General features: G+C 36.6%; 1 protein-coding gene across 10 annotated transcripts in view; it reads right to left on the bottom strand.

Annotated features, from left to right (window-relative positions):
- The window catches only part of sema4e (semaphorin 4e), a 68,991-nt gene extending 45,559 nt beyond the window's left edge, over nucleotides 1-23,432 (bottom strand). For 2 of the 10 annotated variants that reach the window (XM_053673738.1, XM_053673737.1), the window contains exon 1: nucleotides 23,145-23,432. Coding sequence is in view for 8 of the 10 variants with exons in the window: in XM_017495238.3 (XP_017350727.1) it covers nucleotides 788-957; nucleotides 4,902-5,017; nucleotides 5,175-5,397; nucleotides 5,954-6,107; nucleotides 7,841-8,013; nucleotides 9,401-9,552; nucleotides 9,748-9,858; nucleotides 10,124-10,223; nucleotides 10,371-10,469; nucleotides 15,657-15,719; nucleotides 16,392-16,537; nucleotides 17,008-17,116 (1,616 nt within the window). In the remaining 2 variants the exon portion in view is untranslated. Of the gene's footprint in view, nucleotides 1-787; nucleotides 958-4,901; nucleotides 5,018-5,174; nucleotides 5,398-5,953; nucleotides 6,108-7,840; nucleotides 8,014-9,400; nucleotides 9,553-9,747; nucleotides 9,859-10,123; nucleotides 10,224-10,370; nucleotides 10,470-15,656; nucleotides 15,720-16,391; nucleotides 16,538-17,007; nucleotides 17,323-20,784; nucleotides 20,902-23,144 lie in introns of all 10 variants that reach the window. The other 8 variants (XM_017495238.3, XM_053673735.1, XM_053673739.1 and 5 more) reach the window with 8 other exon arrangements.
- Nucleotides 23,433-26,549: the final 3,117 nt, after the last annotated feature.

The raw sequence follows: 26,549 nt of genomic DNA, 5'->3' as shown, positions 1-26,549 counted from the left end.
CAGAGGTAAAACGATCACTTTTATTTATTTATTCTCGGGGGGTGGGGGTGGGGGGTACGACTGTTTATAGCTGCTGTAACATAACAAGAACTAACTTGTTTAGCGGACATTACACAACATTATATGTAACTATAACTGGATAAGAGTATGATGACATCCTTTAATAAACAGAAAATTAACTTTTAGTTGTTTTTTTTGCACCAAATAAATGGAACAAATTACAAGAGGTATTGAAATTAGACCAGTGTGTGTCAGTAGATCAAATTAAGTGTATGATGATATGGTTGCAGTACAGTGATCCTGCTTTGATTGATTTGCAGACATGTTAGTTATTATTTGGACTTTTTCTTCATTTTATTGTTATTGTTATTACATATGGTTTATCCTAATTTTTTCTGACTGTCGGCTAGTATGACTGTGAACTCAGGGCAGTGCTGTAAAAAAGCTTTATGCTCAGTCAATTTGTCCCTGAATAAACACTGGTAATTAATTAATAAATTAAATATACAAATTGTTATCATTGACACATTGCTGTGGTGTAAAAGGAATAAGACTGTTGTAGGATAAACTTCAGGCCGCATCCCACCATCCCATTGTTTCTATTCATGTTTTACTATAACAACATCACACCACATCATGATTAATTCCTTGATTAATTCCTTACAACACTACATTACAGAATACGAGTAGTTATTTCTATAAAGCTGCTTTGGGACAATGTCCATTGTTAAAAGCACTATACAAATAAAACTGAATTGAATTGAATTGAGTAGTGTATGCTCAGTACCTGTGTTTGTCTGGGTCAGTGCTGTTTACAGCAATGCAGCTGCTAGTGTTGAGGTTCCAGCCGCAGTAGGGGTCTCTGGCCAGCACACAGTCTATACAGGAGATGTAATGGTCGCATGCGCTAAGCGACATCTGCACCGCTGCCTCGTCTGAGCCTGCATACAGCTGACCCTGACAAAATATGTGCAGCAGTTATTGAAATGAGGGTCAAACAAAAACTGAATCAAACTCAAACTGAATCTAACGCTGTTAAGTAGAAACAATGAAATGAATCCGATGTGTACTGGGATAAATCGCGATAAGAAAGTCATTAAGTAATGATATACAGTTATTTTATGCTATACTAGTGTGATTGATGATGGCACAAAATTCATATTTTAGGTGTGTATTTTCCTTAAAATATGTTCAATATGAGTAAATATGAGCAATCCACTCAAGAAACACATTTTATAAGATATTCTCCCAAGCTAAATAAGTTTCTCTAACTGTTTATTCCCCTTACTAATCATACCCATACGTGGTTCATCCCCACACTGTTGTCACAAAATTGGAAGCAGACAATTGTCTAGAATGTCTCTGTATGCTGAAGCATTTGTTCACTTTACTGGAACAAAACGGGCTCCAAACCTGTTCAAGCATGACAATGACTATGTTTACATGGACAGCAGTAATCTAATTATTGACCTTACTCTGAGTAGGATAATAATGTGATTAAGGTATTTACATGAGTCGCTTTTAGAATACTCCTTTAATGTACCCGCTTTACATGTTATAGAACATAATTAGATTAACAGCACACGTTACATCACCGTACTATGCCGCCCGACGTCCCTCCAGAATTTCAACATACAGTTCATCTTCTTTATGGTACCGTATTCAGTTTTGGGTGTTTTTTTTTTTTTTTATGAACACTTTAAGTGCAGTTAATTATTTGTAATGCTGTACGTGCAAACAGACGACTGCTTGAAGCCATGGGCTGCGTCCCAAACCGCGTACTTACCGTCTATATAGTAGCCGAGATAAGTATGCTGTTTGGGATGCGGCCGTACTGTCTTGTTCGGCGTAAAATGTTGAGCACTGCCGTGTGTGGACATGTCCTGCCGCAAAATGTGGTGAAAACTCTCACACGATGTTCATAATGTGATTAAGGTGTTTACATGTCTGTAATACACATCCATAATGCGACTAAAACAGGAGTACTCCACCTGTCTTAATTTGATTAGAGCTTAATTCGATTATGACCTTAATTAGATTAAGGTAAGTAAAAATTGCTGTTTACACGGTAGTTTCTTATTTAAAGTAGGGTCTTAATGGGATTAAGAGTGGATTATAGTTGTCCATGTAAACGCAGCTAATGTGATCTCCATGAAGACACTATTTGCCAAGGTTGGAGTGCAAAAACTTGAAAGGCCTGCACAGAGCCCTGACCTCAAATCCTCTGAAAACATTTGGTATTAATTTTGAACACAGATCATGTCCCAGGCCTGCTCCCCCAACATCAGTACCCAATCTACAGTAGTAATGATCTTGTGGCTGGGTGAGCACAGACATGCTCCAAAATCTAGTGGAAAGATTCCCAGAGGAAGGAAATTTAATTGTTTTAAAAAGCAGAAGGGGACTAAATCTGGAATGGGATGTTCAACAAGCACATATGAGAATTATGGTAAAGCGTTCACATACTATTGGCCGTATAATGTATATAATATGAGTCCATGCAGGATTTCAAGGATTTTTTTTTTGTGATTGTTTTGCCAAAAATGCTTGATCTTGCTGCGGCTTTTGTTCAAAATTTTGTGTTTTTTTTTGCGGAAAGCTATTGAATTGGTGAAATTGCAATTGCAAAAACTTGTTTTGCACGGTCTTTCGCAGTGATGTTTGCTGGAAAATTTGATTTTTTAGCTGCACTCGTGTTTGACGCACATGAATCGAAGAGGGCTTTGGCTGAATGCACGTTATGATGATGTCACATGACACGTCTCGGCCCAAATCTGTGGAAAACCTGAGGTAATTTGGAAAAATTTTGCTTGATTTTGGTTCCATTTCTGAAATAGCAAAATCGTGAAATTTTGGAGGGACTAATAAATTGTTCATGCAGATTTGTGCCATAAAAAAAAAAAAAAAAAATTCTGGCGGTTTAATTTTTCAGAGGTTATAGCATTTACATATTACTGGCAGAGAGAGACAACACCACCAGGAATCAGCCACATGAGCAAACGTAAAAGAACTGAATGTATAACAAAGCTAAAAATTAAAACTGTTTGTGTAGCACAAATCAGCATAAATAAATTATACTAATGTGGCTAAAAATAATTGCTTTAAATTGTAGACATTACAATCTCAAAACTCAAACCAAAATAAAGCAGCACAAACAGAAACTTGTATTGAATATTTATGTTCAGTGTTATTTGTAATTTGTTCATGCACTTGAATATTTGCTGTTGTTTTCATCACACTTTTTTTTAACAATAGTGTAGCATCTATCTGTAAGCCACGAGTGATTGTGCAGAGTGTGAACAGAGACTGTATGTAGTAGAGACAGGCCACTGTTTGAAATATGAATGTGGCAGTGTGTAACACTTAGCAAGGTATTACATAATTATAAATAACCAATTGTCTTTTTGTTTCAAAGAGGAAAAAAAAAAGCCTAGCCTGTCAGATTCTTACACCGGGCATGGCAGGGCCCGACAGTCTCTGAGCGTCTTTTCACAGGACATAAAAGTTGTCATTATGGACACATTTAGTCACATTTTGCTTTAGTTTTCTCTTCATGCCAAAAGCAGCCAAAGTCCATCACTAATCTGTCCACTCCATATGCTACATACTATACTCTAATACAGAGGGTTTATATACAATTTGCTGAGAATTATCTACATGGATACATCTACAACTATAAAATATAGACAAACAAACAAACATATACATATATTTTAAGCAGCTACACATATATTCCATAGCATAGAGTTGGTAGCAGTTTTGCTAATAACTTGATAATAACATATTTCACTTAGATCTCAGCTAAGATAAATATTGGTGAACTGAATTTAAATATAAATTTGCTAAATTTAAGAAGAGCTTGCTATGAACCCTAAATGGCCTTCCATTGGCTATATGGGGCGGCTGTGGCTCAGGTGGTACAGCAGGTTGTCCACTAATTGTAGGGTTGGCGGTTCGATTCCCGGCCCACATGACTACACATGCCAAAGTGTCCTTGGGCAAGACACTGAACCCAAAGTTGCTCTCAATGGCAAGTTAGTGCCTTGCATGGCAGCTCTGCTACTGTTGGTGTGTAAGTGTGTGTGTGAATGGGTGACTGAGACACAGGGTAAAGTGCTTTGGATAAAAGCGCTATATAAGTGCGGCATTTACCATTTATATATTGCCATTACATTCAGCCCTATGTTGTGCATATACAGGTATGTTTCTAATATGCCTCGCTGATCATTCACAGTTGCTAGCAGGAAAGTTTAGCGTAAAACGGGAAGTCGGAGTGAAAGAATGATGTGAAAATCTGGTGGCGATTATACTGGGAAAACTAAAGTTCAGATTTATTTTGAAACACAAGTCATAATCTTAAATTCCTCTGGGATCATAAACATCCCACAACAGTATTAACTGTAAAATGTTTTTTTTTTTTTTTTAAACTAGTTTGGCGATAATCCCCAAACTAATTTACCTAACACTAGAGAAAAGATCCCCACAGAAACAAAGCAGAAATAGTTAGGTAGCATTAGAAAAAAATTCACAACAGATGTAGCTAGTAAATTAATTTTTGTTACACGATTGAGGCGAGGTTCAGCAAAGTTGCTCACTTATACACAAGAAAATAGGAGCCTCATTCTTTGCTCAATACAACCAGAAGATACTCTGACAATATGTACAGTACAATATCTCCATCCCTGCCATTGAGAACATTAAAACAGGATGCTTTAGCATGACAACTAAAACCATATTAACCAACATCTAGTCCTGAAACAAACCTCAGTCCACCATTTTCAGCGTGACCAGGGATCAGTTCCTGGAACAGCACCCAGGTTCAAAAACAATTTATAACCTATAAACACTTGGTGTAGCTTCAGAGAGGAGAAAATCAAGCGTAAAAGTGTTCTGAGGCTTACCATGGTGTTGGAGAGGCGCAGTATCTTCACTGGCTCTGAATGCTTAAAAAGCTGCACCTCTTCTATTATCACCATCTTTCCGTCATAGTTGACTGCTTTCAGTACTGAACCGCTTGCTGGTACAAATACACATTTGATTTGTTAATACTTATGTAGTGTAAAGCACTAGAATTTGCTGTCCTGGATGTATTTAAGGGTGTTTTGGTTAGATTATTGTAACAGAAAATGTATCAATCTTGATAAAATGATGTAAAATATAAATTAAATGATTACCTGTGCCTATAAACATAACCTGATGGGTGGTCCCATCCAGGGCAGTAGTGCTGGCCACTACGATACGTGTAAACGCAGCTCCTTTCTTCACCAGCAGGGGTTGCTGAGAAGATGGTTTCACTGCTTCATCCATCAGTGGCTTTTCTCTCACAAACTGAAGACTTTTATCAGGCAGGTCCAAGGATGTGGAAATCATTTTCTTCCTTGCATCATTGTTAATACACTAGACACACCACACACACACAGAGAGACAAAGAGAGAGAGAGAGAGAGAGAGAGAGAGAGAGAGAGAGAGAGAGAGAGAGAGAGAGAGAAACAGAAACAGATAACATATAAATAACTCGGACATAACATCTTCATAGCTAACCAGTTATGGAGTTATACAAAATAGCACAAGTAATATGGCAAACAAAATTGTAATTTGTTAAAATAATAACTTGATAAAATAATTTCCTCCTCAAATTTTAGAGTTTATCTAACATTTTATCCAACTAACATTATCCAATGTGTTAATTTGGTGAATTCATAAACTGTATTTATACTTTTATACTTAACATATTCTGTATGAAGAAAGGCAGTAAGTACAAATACAAGTTGTTTTAGGGTGCAAGTCCCTGTGTAAGTTACAATACTATGGAAATTATAACAAATAACAAAAGCATAAATTTAACCCTTACAACTGGAACTATTGTTCATTTTCTGTTTGGTTTCTTTTTCCATCACTGTAGCTAACATGTAAAAATGACTGTTGCACAATAAATTGATAAATGTTGAACTCACAGCTCCAGGACGAGGGTCAGGCACGTCTCCGTTGTACGTCACCCATTTTGAAACAGATTTGTCGTTGTACAGCGTTTTGAACCTGCCTTCAGAGAACACTTCCCTGATGCTGTGTATACTGTAGGTGCACACTGCAGAGTACTGTGACGTGTCCCTGCAAGTCAAATCACAGCAATGAAACAAGTGTATTAGGAAGGAGATTCATAAAACTATTTCTAATGATGTGTTCTGGAATATGCTGGAATATTTTTTAAACGAGTTCCATCCATCCATCTTCTATACCGCTTACCCTTTTTCAGGGTCACGGGGAATCTGGAGCCTATCCCAGGGAGCATCGGGCACAGGGAGCATTGGGCATTAATATAATAATTTTTTTTTTCTTTAACTGGCTGTGACATTTTAGTAGTTTAAAAAAAAAAGAAAAAAAAAGAAACAGGAAACAATATTTAAACAATTACTGGATTTACATTGCAATCCAATTTGAAATGAAGGTAGGTTTTGACTCCCTTAAATAATTTAGTCCTCACCTCATTGCATCATGTAACCTCCAAAAGTGAATACATTAAACAGCATAGTAAAGCATAAAAATTACACTGTTTCTGAGGCGACTGTATCCATGATTGAATTTGACTGACATCATTCACACTTTCACATGATTGTGTATTAAACCAAATAATAATTCTCACATACTGCATATTAGGAGGCTCGGTACTTAGTATACATTTGAGGTCAGAGGTTTACATACACCTTGATGAATCGGCAAAATTTAATCATTTAATATTGTTTAAAGATCATATTTTTTTAAACATTTAGTCCTGCCCTTCAGAAGCTACATAAGATATTTACATGTTTCCCAGAAGACAAAATAGTAACAATTTACACTGATCATCCTGCTGCCTTCTGGGGCATCAGTGAACATTTGCACCTTTTGTAATAGCTGTGTACGAGTTCCTCAGACATCCTCCGTGTGAAAAGATGGATCTCAAAATCATATAGCCCGTGTTGGAAAGTAGTCAAATATACAGAAGGTGCTAGAAAACCAAAGAATATGCAGGACCTGGAGGATTTTTCTGGAGAACAGTGGGCAGTTTAACTGCTCAGGACAAACAAGGGACTTATGAACAAGTATCACAAAACATAAAAACAGTCATGGATCATCCAGGTAATGAGAGTTACACAGTATTAAGAATCAAGCGTATCTAAACTTTTGAACTGGTTCATTTGTGTAAATTCATTTATTACTGTGTCTTACTGGACTATAGCCAAACATCTGTTATATGAAATAGTTTATTCAGGGCAGGACTAAATAAAAAACTAAATGCAATTTTTACGATCCCAATTATTATTATTATTATTGAATTATTAACATTTTGCAGATTCTTCAAGGTGTATGTAAAGTTATGACCTCAACTGTACACTGGTGGATGCAATATACAGACGGCAAGGTGGTGCAGCATTGCCATGTCACAGCACATCAAATCTCCCGGTTTGATCCTGTGCTCGGGTTACAGTTTGTATGGAGATTCTCTGCATGGTCGCACAAATGTGCCCGTTTCCTCCAGTTTTGTCCCACTTCTCAAAAACGTGCTGGAACATGATTACCTACACTAAATTGCCATAAATGACCAGAAATTCCAGTGAGATGTAAAAGCCTTTTAGGTTACCCATGTGATCTAACCACCTGGGCCCTCCATTGACCTTGAGGCTGATCTAATACAAGTGGTAAAGTGTTTAAGTCCTCCATTTTAGGGCTTAATTTCCACTGTGTGTGCAATGATGGACTGGTATTGAACCACAATTGTGATTACATTCAAAATCCTTAACTGTTTCAAAATGGTGATTTTTGCAGGGTCTTTTGCTACCAGGTTTGAACTGAAATATACTCACATTTGAGGAGTGAAGACTCCGTAGAACACACAGGTTGTCCAGCTGCCTGGGCAGAAGAGAAACACATCCTGTATGATGTAAGGAAGTCTGGTTTGAAGGACAGGACAGTCCAGGGGAGCCTTTAGGAACGATGTCCACTTCTTTTGCAGTGTCCGCTGTCCTCCTATATCCCCCTAGCAAGGAGAGGGAATGAGAAAAATTGATACAATGTTGCATAAAAAGGACATTTATTTATTTAGTGTTTTACATTATAAAATGTAACCAAATATTTATTGGAAAAGTATTGTTCTATGGGCAGATAATATTTCAAATTTTAAGCATTTATTTCTCGAAAGAAGCAAAAGTATCTGCCAATAGAATAAGAAAATGGATTCTATTGCTGTATAAAAACATCAAAAGCAGGCTGAATAATCTTATAATATTTAATTTATAATTATCTTAAAATAGAAATGTTAGCAATTGAAAATATCTTGAATATGGGTAAATTTATCTAAGATATTTTTGTTTTTGCAGTGCAGACAATATGGCAGTAGGAATGTGGTCTTGTTGGTTGGAATGGAAATGAACATAGTTGGTGGTCTTGTGTAGAGCAAAGGGTAAAATGTTTACTCAGTCATCAGGAGTTCATGAGTTTGAAAGTTGACAAAGCCATTCATGGTCAGGAGTCTGAGATAACTCCGGTTATATAATAGGTTATATGTATGGTTATCCACAAGTCAACACTAACTGTCTGATAGATCATGTACTGTCATGGGAAAAAGAAAGTGCAGACTTCTTCAGTTGTATGTTTTTATTTATCAGGGACTACATAGCAATTATGTGGTCCCGAACACTTCTATAAACAAACACAAATAATCTCAGGTGACAACAAACAGAAAACCACAGCAGATTTCAATATGTAGTTATTTTTTCCAAAAGATAAACCAACATGTAGAACCACCTTTAGCAATAGCATGAAGTAAACATTTTTTGTAGGAGTTTATCAGTCTCTCACATTGTTTTGGAGAAATTTCGGCCCATTGTTCTTTACAAACATTATTGTTTGAGGGCATTTGTTTATGCACAGCTCTCTTAAGATCCTGCCACAAAATTTCAATGGAGTTGAGGACTGGACTTTGACTTGGCAGCTCCAACACCTCGATTTTTTTCTTCTTTAGCCATTCAAATATCAAGTTGCTTTTGAGCATGGATCATTGTCATTTTGCATGACCCAATTTTAGCTGCTAGACAGATGACCATGCTTGACAGTTGATATGAGCTGTTTTATAGTGATATGCTGTGTTTGGTTTTCACCAAACATGGTGCTGTGCATAATGAAGGATACAAAAGGCTACTGTTGTGGTTATTTGTTTGTTTATGAAAGTTGGGGAGGACCACACAATTGTTATTTAGGCCCTGATGAATAAAAACACAGAATTCAATAAAAAAAAAGTGTACTTTCTTTTTGCCATGACTGTATATGAAAGAAGACAGTTAGTGCTCTCCTCCAAGCATATTCAGCTGTCCTAAGGATGTTGCATGAACAGTTAGAAAAGCTGTCGTGTGTGATGGGGAAACTACCTTACAGACGCGGGCCACTCTCGACACGTCCAGCTTATTGTAGGAGTCGTACTCCATAGCTGTTTCACTAAAGAAGAGGTAAATCTTGTCATCATCCCCCTCTGGGTTTTCCTTTCCTTCAGCCACGTACTTCATGCCAATGAATTGGGGTTCTGAAATCACAGAACTAATCAGTGATACTCAATCTTAAGCTGAGTAGAAGAATCGCAAGTTCAAAGAATTAAAGACTGTCACAACTAAACTAGATGCAAACTAGAAGTTTTAATTTATGCACAGGAAATGGTTTAATTTCAACTCCAAAATCTTCCAGTTCCAAAATATGTGTGTGTATACACACACATTCTTACCACTGAGCCAGGAAGGGTTGAAATCAGTTCGTATAGTGTCATTAGAGCTTCGCATCATAACCGGTTCAGAGCCCAGGAAATTCATAGATGTAGCAGAGTACAGCTCTCCATCTAAATGATAACCAGAATGGTAATAGTATTAGAAAATTATGATGATATCATTGGGCTACTTTTCTTTAAAACAATCAAAAGTATTATATTGTTATGAGCAGCATCTGTATTAAAGTGGATGGACATTTATAATGAATATATGAATGCATTTATTAATCTGGAATAAAAGTTAGGGACTATAATAATTAAATAACTCACTAACTGAACATTGTGTTCTTCATCTGTTACGTCATGGAGCAGTTACATTTAAGAGAGAAGCACCTACCAACAAATTCAGAGGCGTATCTCTGGAAAGGATCAAATGGACACTTTCCCTTCCCCTCATGCTGTTTACTTTCCAGAGTCAGGTTACCCTCTGTATAAGACTGGAAGACAGAGCACAGCAAAGGCTACATGAAACATTTCCATGGTGTGGTAAAATACAACAACACATTCACAAAGACTGAGACTTTAATGTCTACAATAATATAATAATGATATTTTGCAGTGAAATAATGTGAGAAATTACTCACCATATAATCACAAGTTGGACTGAAAGCATAGGTACCACACACATACATCCTGCCGTCTGGCATTTTATGAAGGATTCGGATATAGTTCTGACACTCAGTCTAGAAAAGTAATAACAGGAAATAGAGTCCAGTGAATTATGACAATCAGGACTGTCAGAAAACAGAGATTCAGTTCATTCCAGACTAGTTCACAGAACAACACAAGACAGGAGAATAATGTGGAATAATTTCATGGGTTAGGTTAGGACTCACTGAAGACGAGTTGCACATCATTTTATACGACCAAGTTTATCTGATAGTATACCTGTCTCTAATCAGACGGCCTGTCAGTAATAATGTTTATTTTACATATAGTACTCACTAGTAGACTCTTTCCAGAGGACATTTTATGTTTAATGCACAAAGGTCTTGAAGCTAACCAATGCTAGATAGAAACATGGCCTTGGGGGGTGTAGAAAACTTCATTCTTAGTCATCTTAAAACTCAGATTGTAAGGCTAGTTCTTTACTGTATTAGGAAATGCAAAATTTGTTACACATATTTGAGTGTTTACACACGGTCGTGTGAAAAAATAAGTACACCCCATGGAAATGCTTGCCTTTATTTGTTTTTTGACATATTTGGACAACCACTCATTTGATTCTCTTTGAAACAGTGCCTATTAATAAAGGAGATACACTATCAAAAGAGACATAACATTGACATTTTGTAGTAATTTTAACTATTTAAATGAACAAATAATAAAAAACAAAAAAACAAATCAGTCACATGGAAAAAGTAAGTACACCCCTACATTTATCATACCTTCAAATCCATAAAAGAATCAGGTGTTCAAGATTGGGTGCCAGTGATTAGGACCTGCTTAGGGAGCGCAGGTGGAACCTGTCCTATTTATACCCCTCTCATATCGAGTGTCTGGTGTTCCCTTTGCTATTGAGGAAAATCATCCACAAGTGGTGCAGATTTCAAACGACAATTTGCCAATTTGTCCAGGACTGTCTGTCTCAACAAATTCAGCCCAAGAGCAGACCGTCTGACGTAAAAAACCCCAAACTTTCATCACAGGATCTACTAGTCAGTCTTGCAACTGCATGCTTGCATGCTTTTACAATCAGAAAGAGACTGCACAGACTTGGCCTGCATGGGAGGTGCGCCAGGAAAAAGCCTTTGCTGTATAAAAAGAACATTAGAGCAAGACTACAGTTATCAATAAGCATATAGGCTTATTATGCATATAATGTATATATTATGCATAATATTAGGCATATAATGTTCCTAAGCACACTAGCAAATCCACAAAGAAATGGCTCAAAAAGAAGAAATATAGGGTGATGAAACAGCTTTGAATCCCATAGAAATGTGAGGGGATTTAAAATGGGCAGTACATATAAGAAAACCCTCAAACATATTGCAACTGAAACAATACTAGCTTCTGAGGCCAAGGGTGCACTTACCTTTTCCACAGAATATTATCACATCTATTGATAAATAATTAGCAAAGCTAATTTTCCTGGTGGTTTTGTTCAAGTAAATCAACTTTATTTCTGGCACTGTTTCAAAGATGATCAAATGTTTGGTTGTCCAAGTATGTTTATATAAAAAAATAAAATAATAATAATAATAAAAAAATTCCATGGGGTGTACTCATTTTTTCACAACTGTATATTTAGATCCCTGCTGAAAAAAACTATCGAAACCCTCACCAAAATTCTAATGGTTTCCACTACAAACACCATCACAAGTCATCAGCTAACCATTAAAACCATTACTCTAACCATTATTGCTCCTTAATGGTATCTTTCTGACTAAAATGTCAACAATAGAAGGCAACAGGTTACCAACAGAGACCCACAGGGACTGTTATAGTTTCCATTAAATCCAATACAATTCCCATTGTAACCATTAAAACCATTACAAATTTTATGAGGGTTTCAGTTGTATTTTTCAGCAGGGATATCATCCATTTTCCATATTGCTTATCCTACACAGAGTTGCAGGAAAAGTGGAGCCTATCCCAGGGAACTCCTGGCACAAGGTGGGGGATACCCTGGACACAGGGCACAATCGCACACACATTCATTCACACACTACAACCAATTTGGAAATGCCAATCAGCCTACAACTTAATTTCATTGTACATATGTATAGTGACAATAAAAGGCATTCATTCACAACGCATCTCTTTGAACTGGGGGAGGAAACCGAAATACCTGGAGGAAACCCCCGAAACACTGGGAGCACATGCAAACTCCACGCACACAGGGTAGAGGTGTGATTCAAACCCCCAACCCCAGTGGTGCTAACCACTTAAATTTGATTATGTAAAAACATTTTTTTAAAAAAACCCATCACTGTCAAAAATCAACCTTTAAAGTAAGTTTTAATAGGAAATGAGTTACCAGTGATGATCAACATCAGCCACATCAGTCCCTGTGTAATCCCCCGAAGTAAAAGTTACTCACAGAGTTTAAAAATAATAATAATAAAAATCCCCTCATTGTTGTCTCGTTACATCATTGACCTTTGCTAACATTGGTGGGAAAGTAATCACTGATTCATTCAACGAGTTCTGTTGACTAATTTTATCATCATTAATATCCTTTCATCAGGTCATCTAAAGAGTTTTAACATTGCCTGCTATCATATTTCCAGAGTGGATAAATGCTCTTCTCTGTTTTGATGATGATGTGACAGTGCAGGAGCATTGCTACCATTTTGGCAGCTGGTATATGATTACAGACAGGAAATGATTAGGATTATGTCCATTAGCTCGTTTTGATCAAATTGTTGGATAGTTAGGAGTTAAACCTGATATGCAGCCAGACTGACTGTTTTGTTAAACTTGTAATCTTTGCAGGCAGAAAGCCAAGGCAAGGTCAGAAACTAGACTAAATAAAAACATAGTTTTGATCACATATATTAGTGCTTTCTTAAAGTAGAGGTGTCAAAGTATATTATGGGCAGAAAAACTCAGTTTTGGTCAAAACGTGATTGTTCACTTGTGGCTGTTTGCTCGAATTTAGTCACAGTAACATCCAATGGATTTTTCCCCTGAAAACAGCAACATCATCATTGGTCTGAGACTGAAGGAGGCTCATCTTTATTTAGCCACGCTAAGGCTTCACCCTCATTCAAACACCAAGGTCTAGTGTAACTGGAATGAGTTGTCTAGACTGTATTAATCACAGTGTAGTGTTCTTGAATTAATCAGACCACTGGACTGATTTTACATAACATTAATGCTAATCCAGTGTTTATCCATTAGGCCCGTGTTGTCATTGTAGTGAATAATTGTTAACTACAAAGTTTGGCAAATGAGAAAATGAGGAAACCTGAAATGTTGCTAATTGGAAAACATGTTGTCAAACAAATATTTTACTCCAAACAGGCATTTTCACATGTGGCCTACATGGATCGGGACTATGTAGCTCATGCTTGTATAACATGGCTTCGGAGTGAAACTATAGAAAATGGAGGTCCTGTTAAATAGCCAGTTGCTATGCTAACTCTTGTTGTACTAATCAGTCCGTACAGGATTCCGCAGTTTTTTTTTTGTGATTGCTGTGGCTTTTTCCACCCAAGATTTGTGATGTTATTTGTGGATTTTTTTGTGCCTTTTTTTATTTATTTATTTTTATTTATTTTTTTTTTTACAGAAAACTACTTGAATTAGTGAAATTGCAGTTGCTCAAACTTGTTTTGCACATTGATTTCACAGTGATGTTTGTTGGTAAATGAGACCTTTTAGCTGTACTCATGTTTGACGCAGGTGAATGGAAGGGGGCTTTGGCTGAATGCTCGTTATGATGATGTCACATGATGCGCCTTGGCCAAAATCTGTGGAAAATCAGCAGTAAATGTGAAAAATGGTAGGCTCCTCCGAATAATACGGAGCTTGCTTGATTTTGTGTTAATTTTTTCGAAGGCAAAATTGCTAAATCCTGGAGAGCCTGAATAATTCCTCACTTTTACTTTTTTTTTTTTTAGCTTGATGTATTTAATCTTAACCTGTTTTTTACTAGCATGAGAATATATTATTTGATGGAGGCTATAAAGCACTGGTTTTCTATCCAGGGTGCAGTCCTGCTTTGCATCCAGTGTTCCTGGGATAGGCTCTGGAGCCACTACCATCACCCTGAGAACCAGGAGAAAGTGGTTTAAGATGATGAATGAATGAATGAATGAAATACACTCACCATCCACTTTATAAGGAACACACATTCAAGCAGTTATCTAATCAGCCAATCATGTGGCAGCAGCACAATGCAAAAATCATGCAGATACTGGTCAAGAGCTTCAGTTAATATTCAGATCAAACATCAGAATGAAGAAAAAGTGTAATCTCTTTGACCAGAAGAGCTAGTTAGAGTAAAACCTAACTGTCGCTTACTCAGTGTTTTTTTGCTTTACTCTAGAGAATGTAGTGTGAAAATCCCAGGAGATCAACAGTTTATGAAATACTCAACCAGCCCTTCTAGTACCAAAATCCATGTCATGATCAAATTTACAGAGATCACGCATTACCTGAAGCTCTGCATGATGCATGATCTGTATGATGATCATGTGGCTGCAGCCACATGATTGGCGGATTAGATAACTGTCATGAACAGTTGTGCACTTAAGACTCCATCTGTGAACAGTTGAGAACTTCAAAAATAGACTTCATGTGAAAACTATAATGAATTTCCCGGTTGCTCAATTGCATCGTTTGCCCTTGTAGTACAGTTATAGAAGGGATTTATTTATAATAGCACTATCCGGTGTCACCCAGACAAGGATGGGTTCACTTTTGAGTCTGGTTCCTCTCAAGGTTTCTTCCTTGTGTCATCTCAGTTTTTATCCCCCTCTGTTTTCCACTGTCGCCTCTGGTTTGCTCATTAGGGATAAATTTATACATTTAAAATTTATACCCTTCATTTATATATTTCTGTAAAGCTGCTTTGTGACAATACCCACTGTTAAAAGAGCAACACAAATAAAATTGAAGTGAATAACTGCATAAATGTGAAGGTGTTTCCAATAAAGTGGATGGTGTATAAAGCACTTCAAGTAAGTTACCTTGAATAATGATGTTGTGCTAAATGTGAATAGAAACAAAAGGCAGTCAAAAGGCACTAAACTCCAGTTTTAGTCAGCCTTGATCATGACATACACTATGTGAGAGGAAATGCATAATGTCAACATTCAATCTAACAAAACCACCGGATGGAACCATCCCAGGTTTTGTCCGAATTATTTACTTATAATTTTTAAGGCACCATAAAAAATAAAAAAAAAAGACCTCACCTCCAAATTTTTCCCTTTGTGTGAACACATATTCTGGTTGTCTGGAGTCACGTCCCACTTTACCTACGAAAGAGATAAACAGTTTATTTCTCCACTGATATGGCATTAAATAAGTACAGTACAGGTGAAAATGTACTACTAGCAGAGTCCTATAATAATAATAATAATAATAATAATAATAATAATAATAATAATAATAATAATAATAATAAAGTAAATAAATAAATAATAATGTAAAAAACAGATAATGAAAAAAGTGTACTCAAAAATATTAGTGAAGCAAATATATAATAAATTATAGCAGTGACATACATATATATATATATATATATATATATAAACAATACAATATATAAAAATAGAACAAATGTGTGAAACTAAAATAAAAGTGCAACTATTAAAATAATATAAAAGTAACGTACAATATAATGCAAGAGTAAGGAAAAATAATAAACAACAGTTTATTATAATGTTTTTGTAACTGTTGTTGTTTTTTTAATCAGTGACAGTAACGTGTTTGGTACATAAAATGAAGATGTTGCTTCATGGCTTTCATAGTGGAATCTGAAGAGGGCTTTAGACAAAAGTTGGAAAACATTTTGAGATGTAGGTGCTCTACTATTAAGTGATTTAAAAACTAGCAAAAAAAAAAATAGAACTCTAAATGAAATGATTGCTGCCCAAGCATTGTGAACAAGATTTAAATAAATAATGGGAAAATAAAATTGTCCTGACCATAGCCTGCTTGTGCGTGATGTTAGTGAGGTCCAAGGCAAAGATGGTCTCTCGAGCTCCCAGGATGAGCACACCAATGTCTTCCCTCAGGAGCATGGCGGAGTAGTTCCACACTCCCTCCTCTCGAAAAACATGTCCTCTTTTACCTAGCAACAGCAGAACAGGCTTTTAGTGCCCAGTGTGGCGGAGTAGCTATTGGAAAGGAAGACTTGTGCTGATCGTAATAAAGAAGAGTGCAAAGAAGTGAAGTAGAAGTAAGACTTGGTGATTCATTTGGAGAAAATAGTGTATCGTTGGTTAATCAGGAACTCAGTAATGCGTTGTGTTATTCATATATGCGCTACTGATATCATGAAGGCTGCAATGTTCAAATGCTTTAAAATGTGTTTAAAAAATATATTTTTATTACATACTGTGAGGATCTTCTATCTTTCCAGTAAGAGATTGTGTGTGATTTAACAAAAGTAAGAATATTAAATCAACAATTTTTAACCATATGACTTCAACAGCTCATCAACATGCTTTTCATTTTAATGCAAGGCTTATCACAGTAATATTGTGCAGCAATGCTGTGCAGCCAAGTTGCAAAAAAAAAAAAAAAGACAAAGTCACTTACTGTTCAGAGTAACTGTTTTGCGTGGTGTGCTGTACAAAGGCAGAACCTGGCCAGAAGTCAATATGGCTGTCCCAAAAAAACACAGGATGAGGAGGAACAACATGTCCATAGCTCTTCAAGTCTCTGTTACAGCACAAGGCCACTCTTAGTCTCTCAAATGGTCACGCTGTAAAATACTGGAATTGTCAGCACTTCACAACCTCAGGCTCACTATGTTACTTCTCTTTTACAGTCAACAACGAGATATAAGATATATAGCTTGGTTTAATTCATGTAGGATGCCTCTTCAAAGAACCAGGAACCATGTGAAGCCATCTGGGAAAGTCGAGAGACAAAGAGAGATTAAAGGGAAAAAAAAGCGCATAAGAAGCAGCAATAATTCTGTTAAACTGCTATAGTGTTGTAAATGTGGCTTCAAAAAGCTCCTTCTGCACAGGCCACACGTTATAGAGGCTGATACAGGATGTAGCAAAAGCACACGTGTCAAAAGCCACTGGTTGGTTGGTTTAAGTAGCACATCAGGTGCATGTCACTTCAACTCCTGAGGCAAAATGACCCATTTTAATTCTTAACTAAATGTGAAACTATACTATTTTTCCCCCCAACATGAAGCATTAAGTGCTTGGATTAGGGTCATTCCATCTCAAGTGGTCCAATGCAGGTTGCTTGACCATTTTTAATTTTCCAATTATCTCTATGTATTAGCATTGCAAAACCACCAGTTTTTTGAAAATTATTATTTTACTTGGTTTAACTGCGGTGGCCATCTTTGTGTCATAGCACACACATTTTGGTCATAAAGCTGTTTACATAAACCTGAATATCTCGGCTCCGGATGGCCCTAGCTCCTTGGGACAAAAACCGATCTCTAGAGTACATTACAAGGTACATGTGCATATAAACTTTCAGCACATTCTTGTTTCTTAGACTTAGAACTTAAGTCCAAATGTAATGCTCAAGATTGCTTACAGTTCCACGTTTAGGGTCAATTTAAAATAAGAAGGGTCCAGGTCTTGTCTTAATTTTTTAGGGGGTACCTAGGTAAGTATAGTGTACATGTACATGTAGAACATTTCAGGTTTGAAACTTCTCTCTCTCTTTTTTTTTATGAGGGCAAGAAAGTGCAATGTAAAGTTAAAAATAAATAAATAAATAAATCCCTTCATTTGCAGGTTGAATATCTCCGATGGGGGACGAGATAAGAACCTGAAATTTTCACACAAATAAGTCCTCTATAGAAACATTCTTCTGTAAAAATGTTGAGTTTGAGATTCCACTGTTTACAGAGCTAGTGGTAGTAGAAATCTAGGGAAAAGCCTACTTTACTCATACAGTTCGAGAAATTAACAGATGTAATATAAGCATAACAAATAATAAAAACAAACAGTATTTTACAGTAATTATGTTTATGATTGACATACAATAGCTTATGCTTGCCAATGAGGTCTAAAATGTTAATACTTTTGATATTGGCAACAGTGAAACATGATCCATCACAGAGTTCTTCAAATCTGCAGAGTTTAGCTCCAAACTCCAAACTTAGCTTCCTGTAATTTTCCCGTAATCCTGAAGACCTTGGTTAGCTTGTCCAGGTGTGTTTGATTCGGGTTGGAGCTAAACTCTGCATGGACAGTCGACCACGAGGGCCAGATTTGAAGAACCAGCCTGATCTATCATGTTGATACAGATATACAGTTGGTATGCTTGAATAGATTATTGAAATATGGAATTACAGCGTTCAGTTGGGAGTTACAACCTGAACAGTGTCATAAACAGACCTGTGGTGTTGTTTCTCTTGTGGTAAAAGCAGCTCAGAATCAGTGCTCTAGAAATCAGTTTTTGTTCCAAGGAGCTGATGGACTGACACCACTATGATAACGCACATATCAATAAGAGAGAAAAAAAAAAGGAATTTATGTCACCCGAAACATCCAAAAAGAAGAACAGAAGATATGAGAAACTCAGTTTAAAGGCCAGTTTGGATCACATTGTCAGCCAACAACCCTATTCAAGTTTTGTGTATAACCACAGACTGAAAATATAAATCTAACACCAGAGTTTCAGAGAAGTAACTTTGCATTTTTTTTTTTTTAACAATCTAGACCACAGACGTTCCTGTGAAGTCTTACAAATTCACCACATGCATTAGGTCTCTAAATGCACAGGCATTTTGTCTTTGTCTATTTGTGCATGCTGTAAAACATGTGCAATTCATGTAACGCAGTTTAAAAAATGTTTGCAAGCTATTGGAAGATACCAGAACTTCTGCATTAATTACTCTTATACCACAGTGCTGTTGCATTCTTGAATGTGATTGGTGTTGATTATTGTCTAACGGCAACTTTAACAGTAGTTCTGAGTACAGGGCAAATCACAAGATTATATAAATGAATGTGCTAGTTCAAATATGTTATCATGTCTATAGTGGCAGTTAATTCTCCCTGTATGGTAGATGTTCCACATAATAAAATAATAATAATAAACAGATTAAAACATGTTTGTTAACAAAGAGTAATTGGTGATTGTGCTTTCTGTAAGGAGATTAATTAATATTTAGGAAGGGGTCCCCAGTGTTAGCACTTAGTTATATCCAGATGTAAATCTGTTGCATTAAGTTTTTCCCCATGGGGAAATCATCGGGACAGTTCTCTGCAACAAGCTGCAATTTTTTTTTGTCTTATTGACATCAGGAAAGTGAAGGAATGACAGCTATAAGGGAAGTGAGAAGTGGAACTGGTTTCACAGGTATTCCATCACTGTAACTACTGTAAATGTAACTATTAAATAATAAAAAGTATGGCATGCCATTCTGTAATATATACTGTAAGAATTGGCTAAGAGTTGTGGTAGTAAAGTAAAACAAACTAACAAACACTTGCTATTGTTAGAACATAATAAACTTCAGGTGGTAATTGTAACTCTGTTTTACATCTGGACATGTCACACCAAACGGATACTTTATTAGCGATAAATGATGCAAGCATGATGAGCATCTACAGGTGGAGTTTATTGCTTCTAAAAGAGGCTTGACCGGTTATTAAATACAAAGGGCTCTTTTATTATTCAATCAAAGTATTCAATAAAGCCACGAAAGCTACGATTATATGTTTATGTGTTATTAGTATAGGCAGACTGTGTTTATATTATGACTTGGATGGAGATCAGACCACATTTAATAAGTGACTAATACAGAAATTCCAAACTTTTCCCTGCAGATGTGGAGTTCCATCATAATCCAAGAACAAATCTATGCTTAGTTAGTAGATTGTCTACCTAGCCAGCTAACTTCTTACCTAGTCCATATAGGTTTTTCTAGCATGCGCAATTAGAATAGTCACTTCCTTCTTCTTGTGAAAAATGGCAAAATAAGCCTGTCATACTGCAGAACCTTGAGCTTTGTGAGGGAAATTATTCAGTTTTACTTTGTAATAGTTTTGTTCTTGTTCTGTTTCATTCTCATCAGAGGATAATGCCTAAGAAGGCCATGTCATGTCACTGAGATCAGTACAGAATGTTTAGCTGCTTACAGAGACACAAACATGTTCTTCTGTTCAAGGTTCGTCTAAACATCTTCCAAGATCCTAAAACAAAGCCTGTTTGAACTGCCTCAAACTGCTTCTTATCGGTACACAGAAGTGTATCATGCTCTGCGTTTCATATATATAGTAGTGTTCAGCACAAGCGCTTGAGTGCTCTCATTATTCTATCCTGCTTTATTCTATACTGTATTAACCATCTTTCTGTAATAAACCTCTTTTTTTTTTTTTTTTTTTTTACCTTCAGAGGACGAGTCTGTGAGTGTTGTTTAATTTCCATGACAATTTGAAGAATCTCCTGGCTGGGCTGCGAGTCTTTCAGCTTTTCTGGACAACAAGCAAATCGGAGGATCACTGACTGGTAGGAATCATCAAGAATTTAGAATTAGAATTTTATGAAGTCATAGTGTATTGTTGTCATAGTGTATTGCTCAGTGTGGAAGGGAGACAATGATATAAGAAATGCGTGTATTACATGGAGTGATTTCTCATAAGTAGTTCCAGGAACTTTGCCTCTGTGATGGCAGAGATATTGATGTTTCTTAAGATCTTAGATCACAGCTTCAATATTAAGATATATACTGATGGGTGTGTGTATATATATGTGTATATATATGTGTATATATATATATATATATATATATATATATATATATATATATATATATGAGAGAGATAATAACAGTAAAAATATTGCTAAAGGAAAGAGTCCGTTAGCAGGATTGTCTACCGAGCCAGCTAACTACTTTCCTAGTCCAAATAGGGTTTTTCCGGCATGTGCAATTAGAAGAGTCACTTCCTTCTTCTTGTGAAAATAATTTCACTTCATTTAAAGTTTACAGCAATTTAAATGCATTCAGGAGAAACTTATGTAAAGAAATGGACTGACTAATCCCAGTATAAGGTGTTTGATATGTGAACAGACCACCAACTCCTTGAAAAAGATATTTTACAGTTCGATCACTGCTCATAAAATAGACAGCCCTGAAGCCTAGGACATTTAATCCCAGCTTCTGACACACATTAGCCAACTAATTACAGTCTGTTAATTTCTCAAACTAGGTGTTCAGCAAGACAGAAGAGAAAAGTGCACAGAGGAACTGACAACACACACACACACACACACACACACACACACACACACACACACACACACACACACACACACACACACACACACACACACACACACACACACACACACACACACACACACACACACACACACACACACACACACACACACACACCGTACTGGTTGGATATTAAGAACGTCTCTAAGGAAGAATAATTTCAGTTTACAGACACTGGCTAATAAATAAACTTTAGCATGTAAGATGTAACTTTCTTTGCTTTAAAGGCCCTTATCATAAAATGAGCCACGCCAGACAGGGTGTGTTTTAATGGCAGTGGAAGTACTATTGCACAATGGTGCTCGGAGACGAGCGAGTTTGATGCTCTGAACGTGTCCGCACCCAGGCCGAGGAGATGGGCCAAAACCTGTCACAATATCAGAAAATGTTTTTGCAGCTTTGTATATTTCAGGCTCAAGTAACCAGAAATGTACCCAAAATGAATGCATGCATTCGCGGGTTTAAAAAAAACTAGTAATTTCCTGGCAGGAAACCTCAAGCAGAAGGTACGCTTACAGAAATACTCATCAGGCCTCACCAATGCTTCTTTGGAAATTACCATAACTATAAATCTTCTTTGATATAGAATGCATACACTACAGATGGAGGCTGTAGTGTGGTCAAGTCACTTGCTCCGAAATGAATCATTCCACCTTTAAACTTTAAAAGTCAAGTCAATTTACACTTGCCAGTCAGAGCATGCAATTAAAAATAAATAAATAAAAAATTATATATAAAGTCCAGGTTGAATGTCAAGATACAAGACATAAAAAGTTGATTCAAACCTTACAACACTACAGACAGAATTCATTATCAGGTTTGAGTTGATGCTGAGATGCACATTAAACAGAAAAAAAGCTATCAATATAGCTTATATAGTATTTCTTATGACTAAGACAATGCAGACACGCAACTAGAACTCGCTAGATGTCTTTGTTCATGTATCTGCTTTTAGAACAGTTTAAATGAAAGGACACTGTGGACAAAAGCACCGCTTTTAAAAAAGAAAAAAAAAAAGAAAAAAGGAAACACAAATATTGCTGCACAAATTTTCAAAAGATGACCTAGATGTTCCACGTCATTTCTTAAACGGCTGTGGACAGATAAAAAAAAAAAAAAAAAGCTATCTTTTTTCAGGGGAAATTGCACTACAAACCAGTACCTCATGCCAACTGTGAAGCATGGTGGTGGGAGGGTCATGATTTCAGTCAGGGCCATGGTTCTTTTTTTTTTTTTTTAAAGTATTTGTTCATTCCAAGTCAGCGATTTAACTGCTACATCATTGCATAAAGAGATACAGAAATTCAATACAATATTTTCTGGCTCAAGCTGACACTGAGATGCATTATAAATAAATAAATAAATAAATAAATAAATAAGGAAGTCAATACAACTCATCAACAAGGCATTCCCGTGTCAGACCAGTCTGATATCAGTGCAAAGTTGACAATCTGGATAAGAGACTTACCTTTTGTAACCCACCCTCGGTCTCTTTGCAGCTTTGCAGCTTGATCGGACACATGCTCCTCCTGCCCCTTAAACAAAACAAGCAAATCTTTCAGTGTATAAAGGAGGGGCTCAGTACTTCAAGGCGATGTGGGTAAGTTGCTGTCTCTCGTCCAGGCCAGTGCGAGTGGAGTTCATGGAATAGGCTGTTTGTTGCTTTAGAAGTGTCCTGTGGTGAAGTGTGAAAGAGCTACACTTCTGTGGAGTTGAGGAGAAAGGACACGCCACAACAGGCTACACACACACACACACACACACACACACACGTCACTGTAGGAGGAAGAAAGGAAGGGAAGAAACTAATGGTGTACGAGGTGTTTTGGATAGAGCACAAACAGTTTCACATACTGGCTGCTCGTATAAATGTGAACATTTGCTTCCTGGTCAAAGCTGCTTGGCTCAAACTAACTGCATCATCACGTAATCCTCACTCAATATTAACTCAGAACTGCGGTGGACAGAATTTACAGTAATGTGCGAAAGTCTCACGCACCCTATTTTGTTTTTAGTACAAACTTTGTTATAGATTTTTATTTTATGACTTACGCATTATCGAGTCAGTACAAAAACATTTTAGATTTACAAACATTCATTTCCCAGCACAAAATGAAATGTTACTGAAAAATGTTTGTATGTCAATAAAGAAAGCAGCATATTAAATGGTAAGAGACACTTTTCAGACAAAAGACATAATGAAGGCTGCTGGGTTTTGTTGAAAAAATAAGAAGCAAGTGCGACAGTTAAAGTCTCCAGAAGAACCGTGACTGGTTCTGCAAGATGCAAACTTTACCAGCTCTATTCCTAATAAAACTGTACACATTATTTAAAATTGTATACATTTAAGTTCATTATTTTTGAAGGTATCTTCGCCGTACAGCAGTTCTCTGCATGTGCAAAAAAGACTTTGACACAGTACTGTATGTTGAAAGGTATTTATGAAATGTATGAACTTCTTGTTTTCACATTGTCTTTCAGGAAGGGTGGAACTGATTGTGTACAGAATGCTTGTGGCAAGTCTTGACATGTACAGGTGAGTTTTAACTGCTCCAGGACGTGTCCACCTGTTATCACACACAAATTTCAAAACAGTGCTTTTCCTCATGGCAAAATTAGCCTGTCATACTACAGAACCTGGAGCTTATTGCAAGCTCGGTGCATGACTGTGAAAAACAATGATCTGGGCTGATATCAACTCATTATCAGATGTCAACACAAACTAATCTTAGTTTAGCCTGACCATGCACCATGACCATTCACTCTTTCCGGCATTGCTTCAGTTGTTTGTGAACTTGACTGTTTACTTGCAATTTGAACTGCATGAGAAAATGTTCATACAACAGCGCAACACAATTCTCACGAACGTCACAGAATCACCAGATTATACCAAAATTAAATATAAAGCCCCACAATTATTAAAGAAATACGGTCTCATGGAAGGAGAATGCAGCTCTTTCAAGTGCTACTGTGAGTATTTACTCATTAACTCATTTAATCAAATCTGTGTAATGGGAAGATTTGCTCTTTATCATAGGCGATCACTGGCTCCATCTAGTGGCCATTTTGCATAACAGGCGACACAATAGGACAGATGTTAGTTTACTACTGGGTCAGAATATAATGAGGTGATCAACAGCATGCAGAGCTGTATGCAAAAGTTTGCACCGGCTCTTCCTCCATAGTTTGTGTTTGCAGTGCAGCACACCAAACCAGCAACAGGAAATATGTTGTCTGGAAAGTAGAAAAAGAAAGTTTTGCCATGAAACGTTTGGTCTCCCAACTTGATCAGAAGAAGGCAGTGTATAACATCAGGTATGTAAAGAATGGCTAAAGATTGGCCTGAAAGTGGGCAGAATAGAGATGATTAGTAAATATTATAACTCGGCGAATACAAAAGATGCTCAAAAGATACACAAAGAGGACAGAGGTTAAAGATGGACCTTTAGGTTATTATATAATATATTGTAACCAATAAGTAGAAAATTTGTCATGATAAGAATAGGAGATGCAAAATTCTGAACTCGTATCATGTTGCTTTTTTCCCCCTCACACCTAATCTTAGCATACTCATTTTGACCCTTTTAATACCAAAGGATCTGTGAATGAATATATAATGTTTAATTTAAAAAAAAAAAAAAAAAAAAAAAAAAAAAAAACCTGTTCTAAGGGTATGCGAACCTTTGTAATCAATTGAAAGGAATATTTATTCTTTATACCACAGCGCTGCTGAATATGCCATTCTGATTGGTCACATGGTGGTGATTAACTTCCTATTTTCTAACAGCAGATCTGATAGTAGTTCCAGACATAAGGCAAATCACAGGTTTAAATTAATGCGCTTGTTCTAACGTTATTCTTTCTATAGTAACAGCTCATTCACAGGAATGCACTGAAAAAAGTGCAGTTGTTAATATGGTGAAATTTTCTTTAAGTACACATATTTTGCATTTTGGAAGGAGTCTCCAGTGTAAACACTTTGTAAGAGTCAGAGGCAAAGTTGTTTCTTGAGGTTTTCTGCCACAGGAAAGTCTTCAGGACCAAAGTGATTAACCTCCATGAGACGTCTTATTTCAGGAGAGAGAGAGAAAAAAGGGGGCGGTGAGGGAATGTCTGTTTATAGTGTCTTACGTAAGAGAGAGCCGGAACTAACTTTTTTCATGAACATTCTACAACATTAAAGTGCAAAACCTATTATGGCTTTGAAACGTGTCTAATTTTGTTTTAAAGGTCTCATACAATAGATTTTCATGCGTCCAAGGTCAAAAAACACTTCAATGTGCTCATAATTTAAACTTCAGCATTACCTCCCCAGTATCACAAACAACTCGTTCATTGAACTGTTCTAAAGGATTCACTCTAAGCTCCTGCTTTCAGAGAGCATATTTTGCTCTGATTGGTCAGATGTCCCAGTCTGTTGTGATTGGTCTACCATTGTCAGCTTGTTTCAAAAAGGAAACGCCCACTACCACAACTAATTTCAGCTCCGTCTGTTCGTGAGCAGCCGATGAAGACCAGAGGCGGGGTTTTTTGTTACAAACCTACGTAGGTTAGTACAGGAAGTAAAGTCTGGAATCACTAAAGACTCATTTCAGCTGTTCAGAATCGGTTCCTTCTTTTGGGATTCAATAACTCAGTTTGTCGTGCGCTTTGAATTTTGAAACTTTGCAGATGTTTTTGCATTCACAAACAGCTCTATAACACACTACATGAAAGGTGATATTTGAAAAACCATATTAGGTGCACTTTAAATGTAAATACAGAGTGTCCCAAAAGTCTCCACACACAGGGGAAATGAAGACTTTTTAGTAAAATTTCTTCCAACATTTTTCATACTCAGTTTATATTGTATAGATTTTTTTCAGATAGCTTT

This window comes from Ictalurus punctatus, chromosome 20 (assembly GCF_001660625.3).
Source record: "Ictalurus punctatus breed USDA103 chromosome 20, Coco_2.0, whole genome shotgun sequence".
Classification (NCBI taxonomy): Eukaryota; Metazoa; Chordata; class Actinopteri; order Siluriformes; family Ictaluridae; genus Ictalurus; species Ictalurus punctatus.
This window is presented reverse-complemented; position numbering and strand designations above follow the sequence as displayed.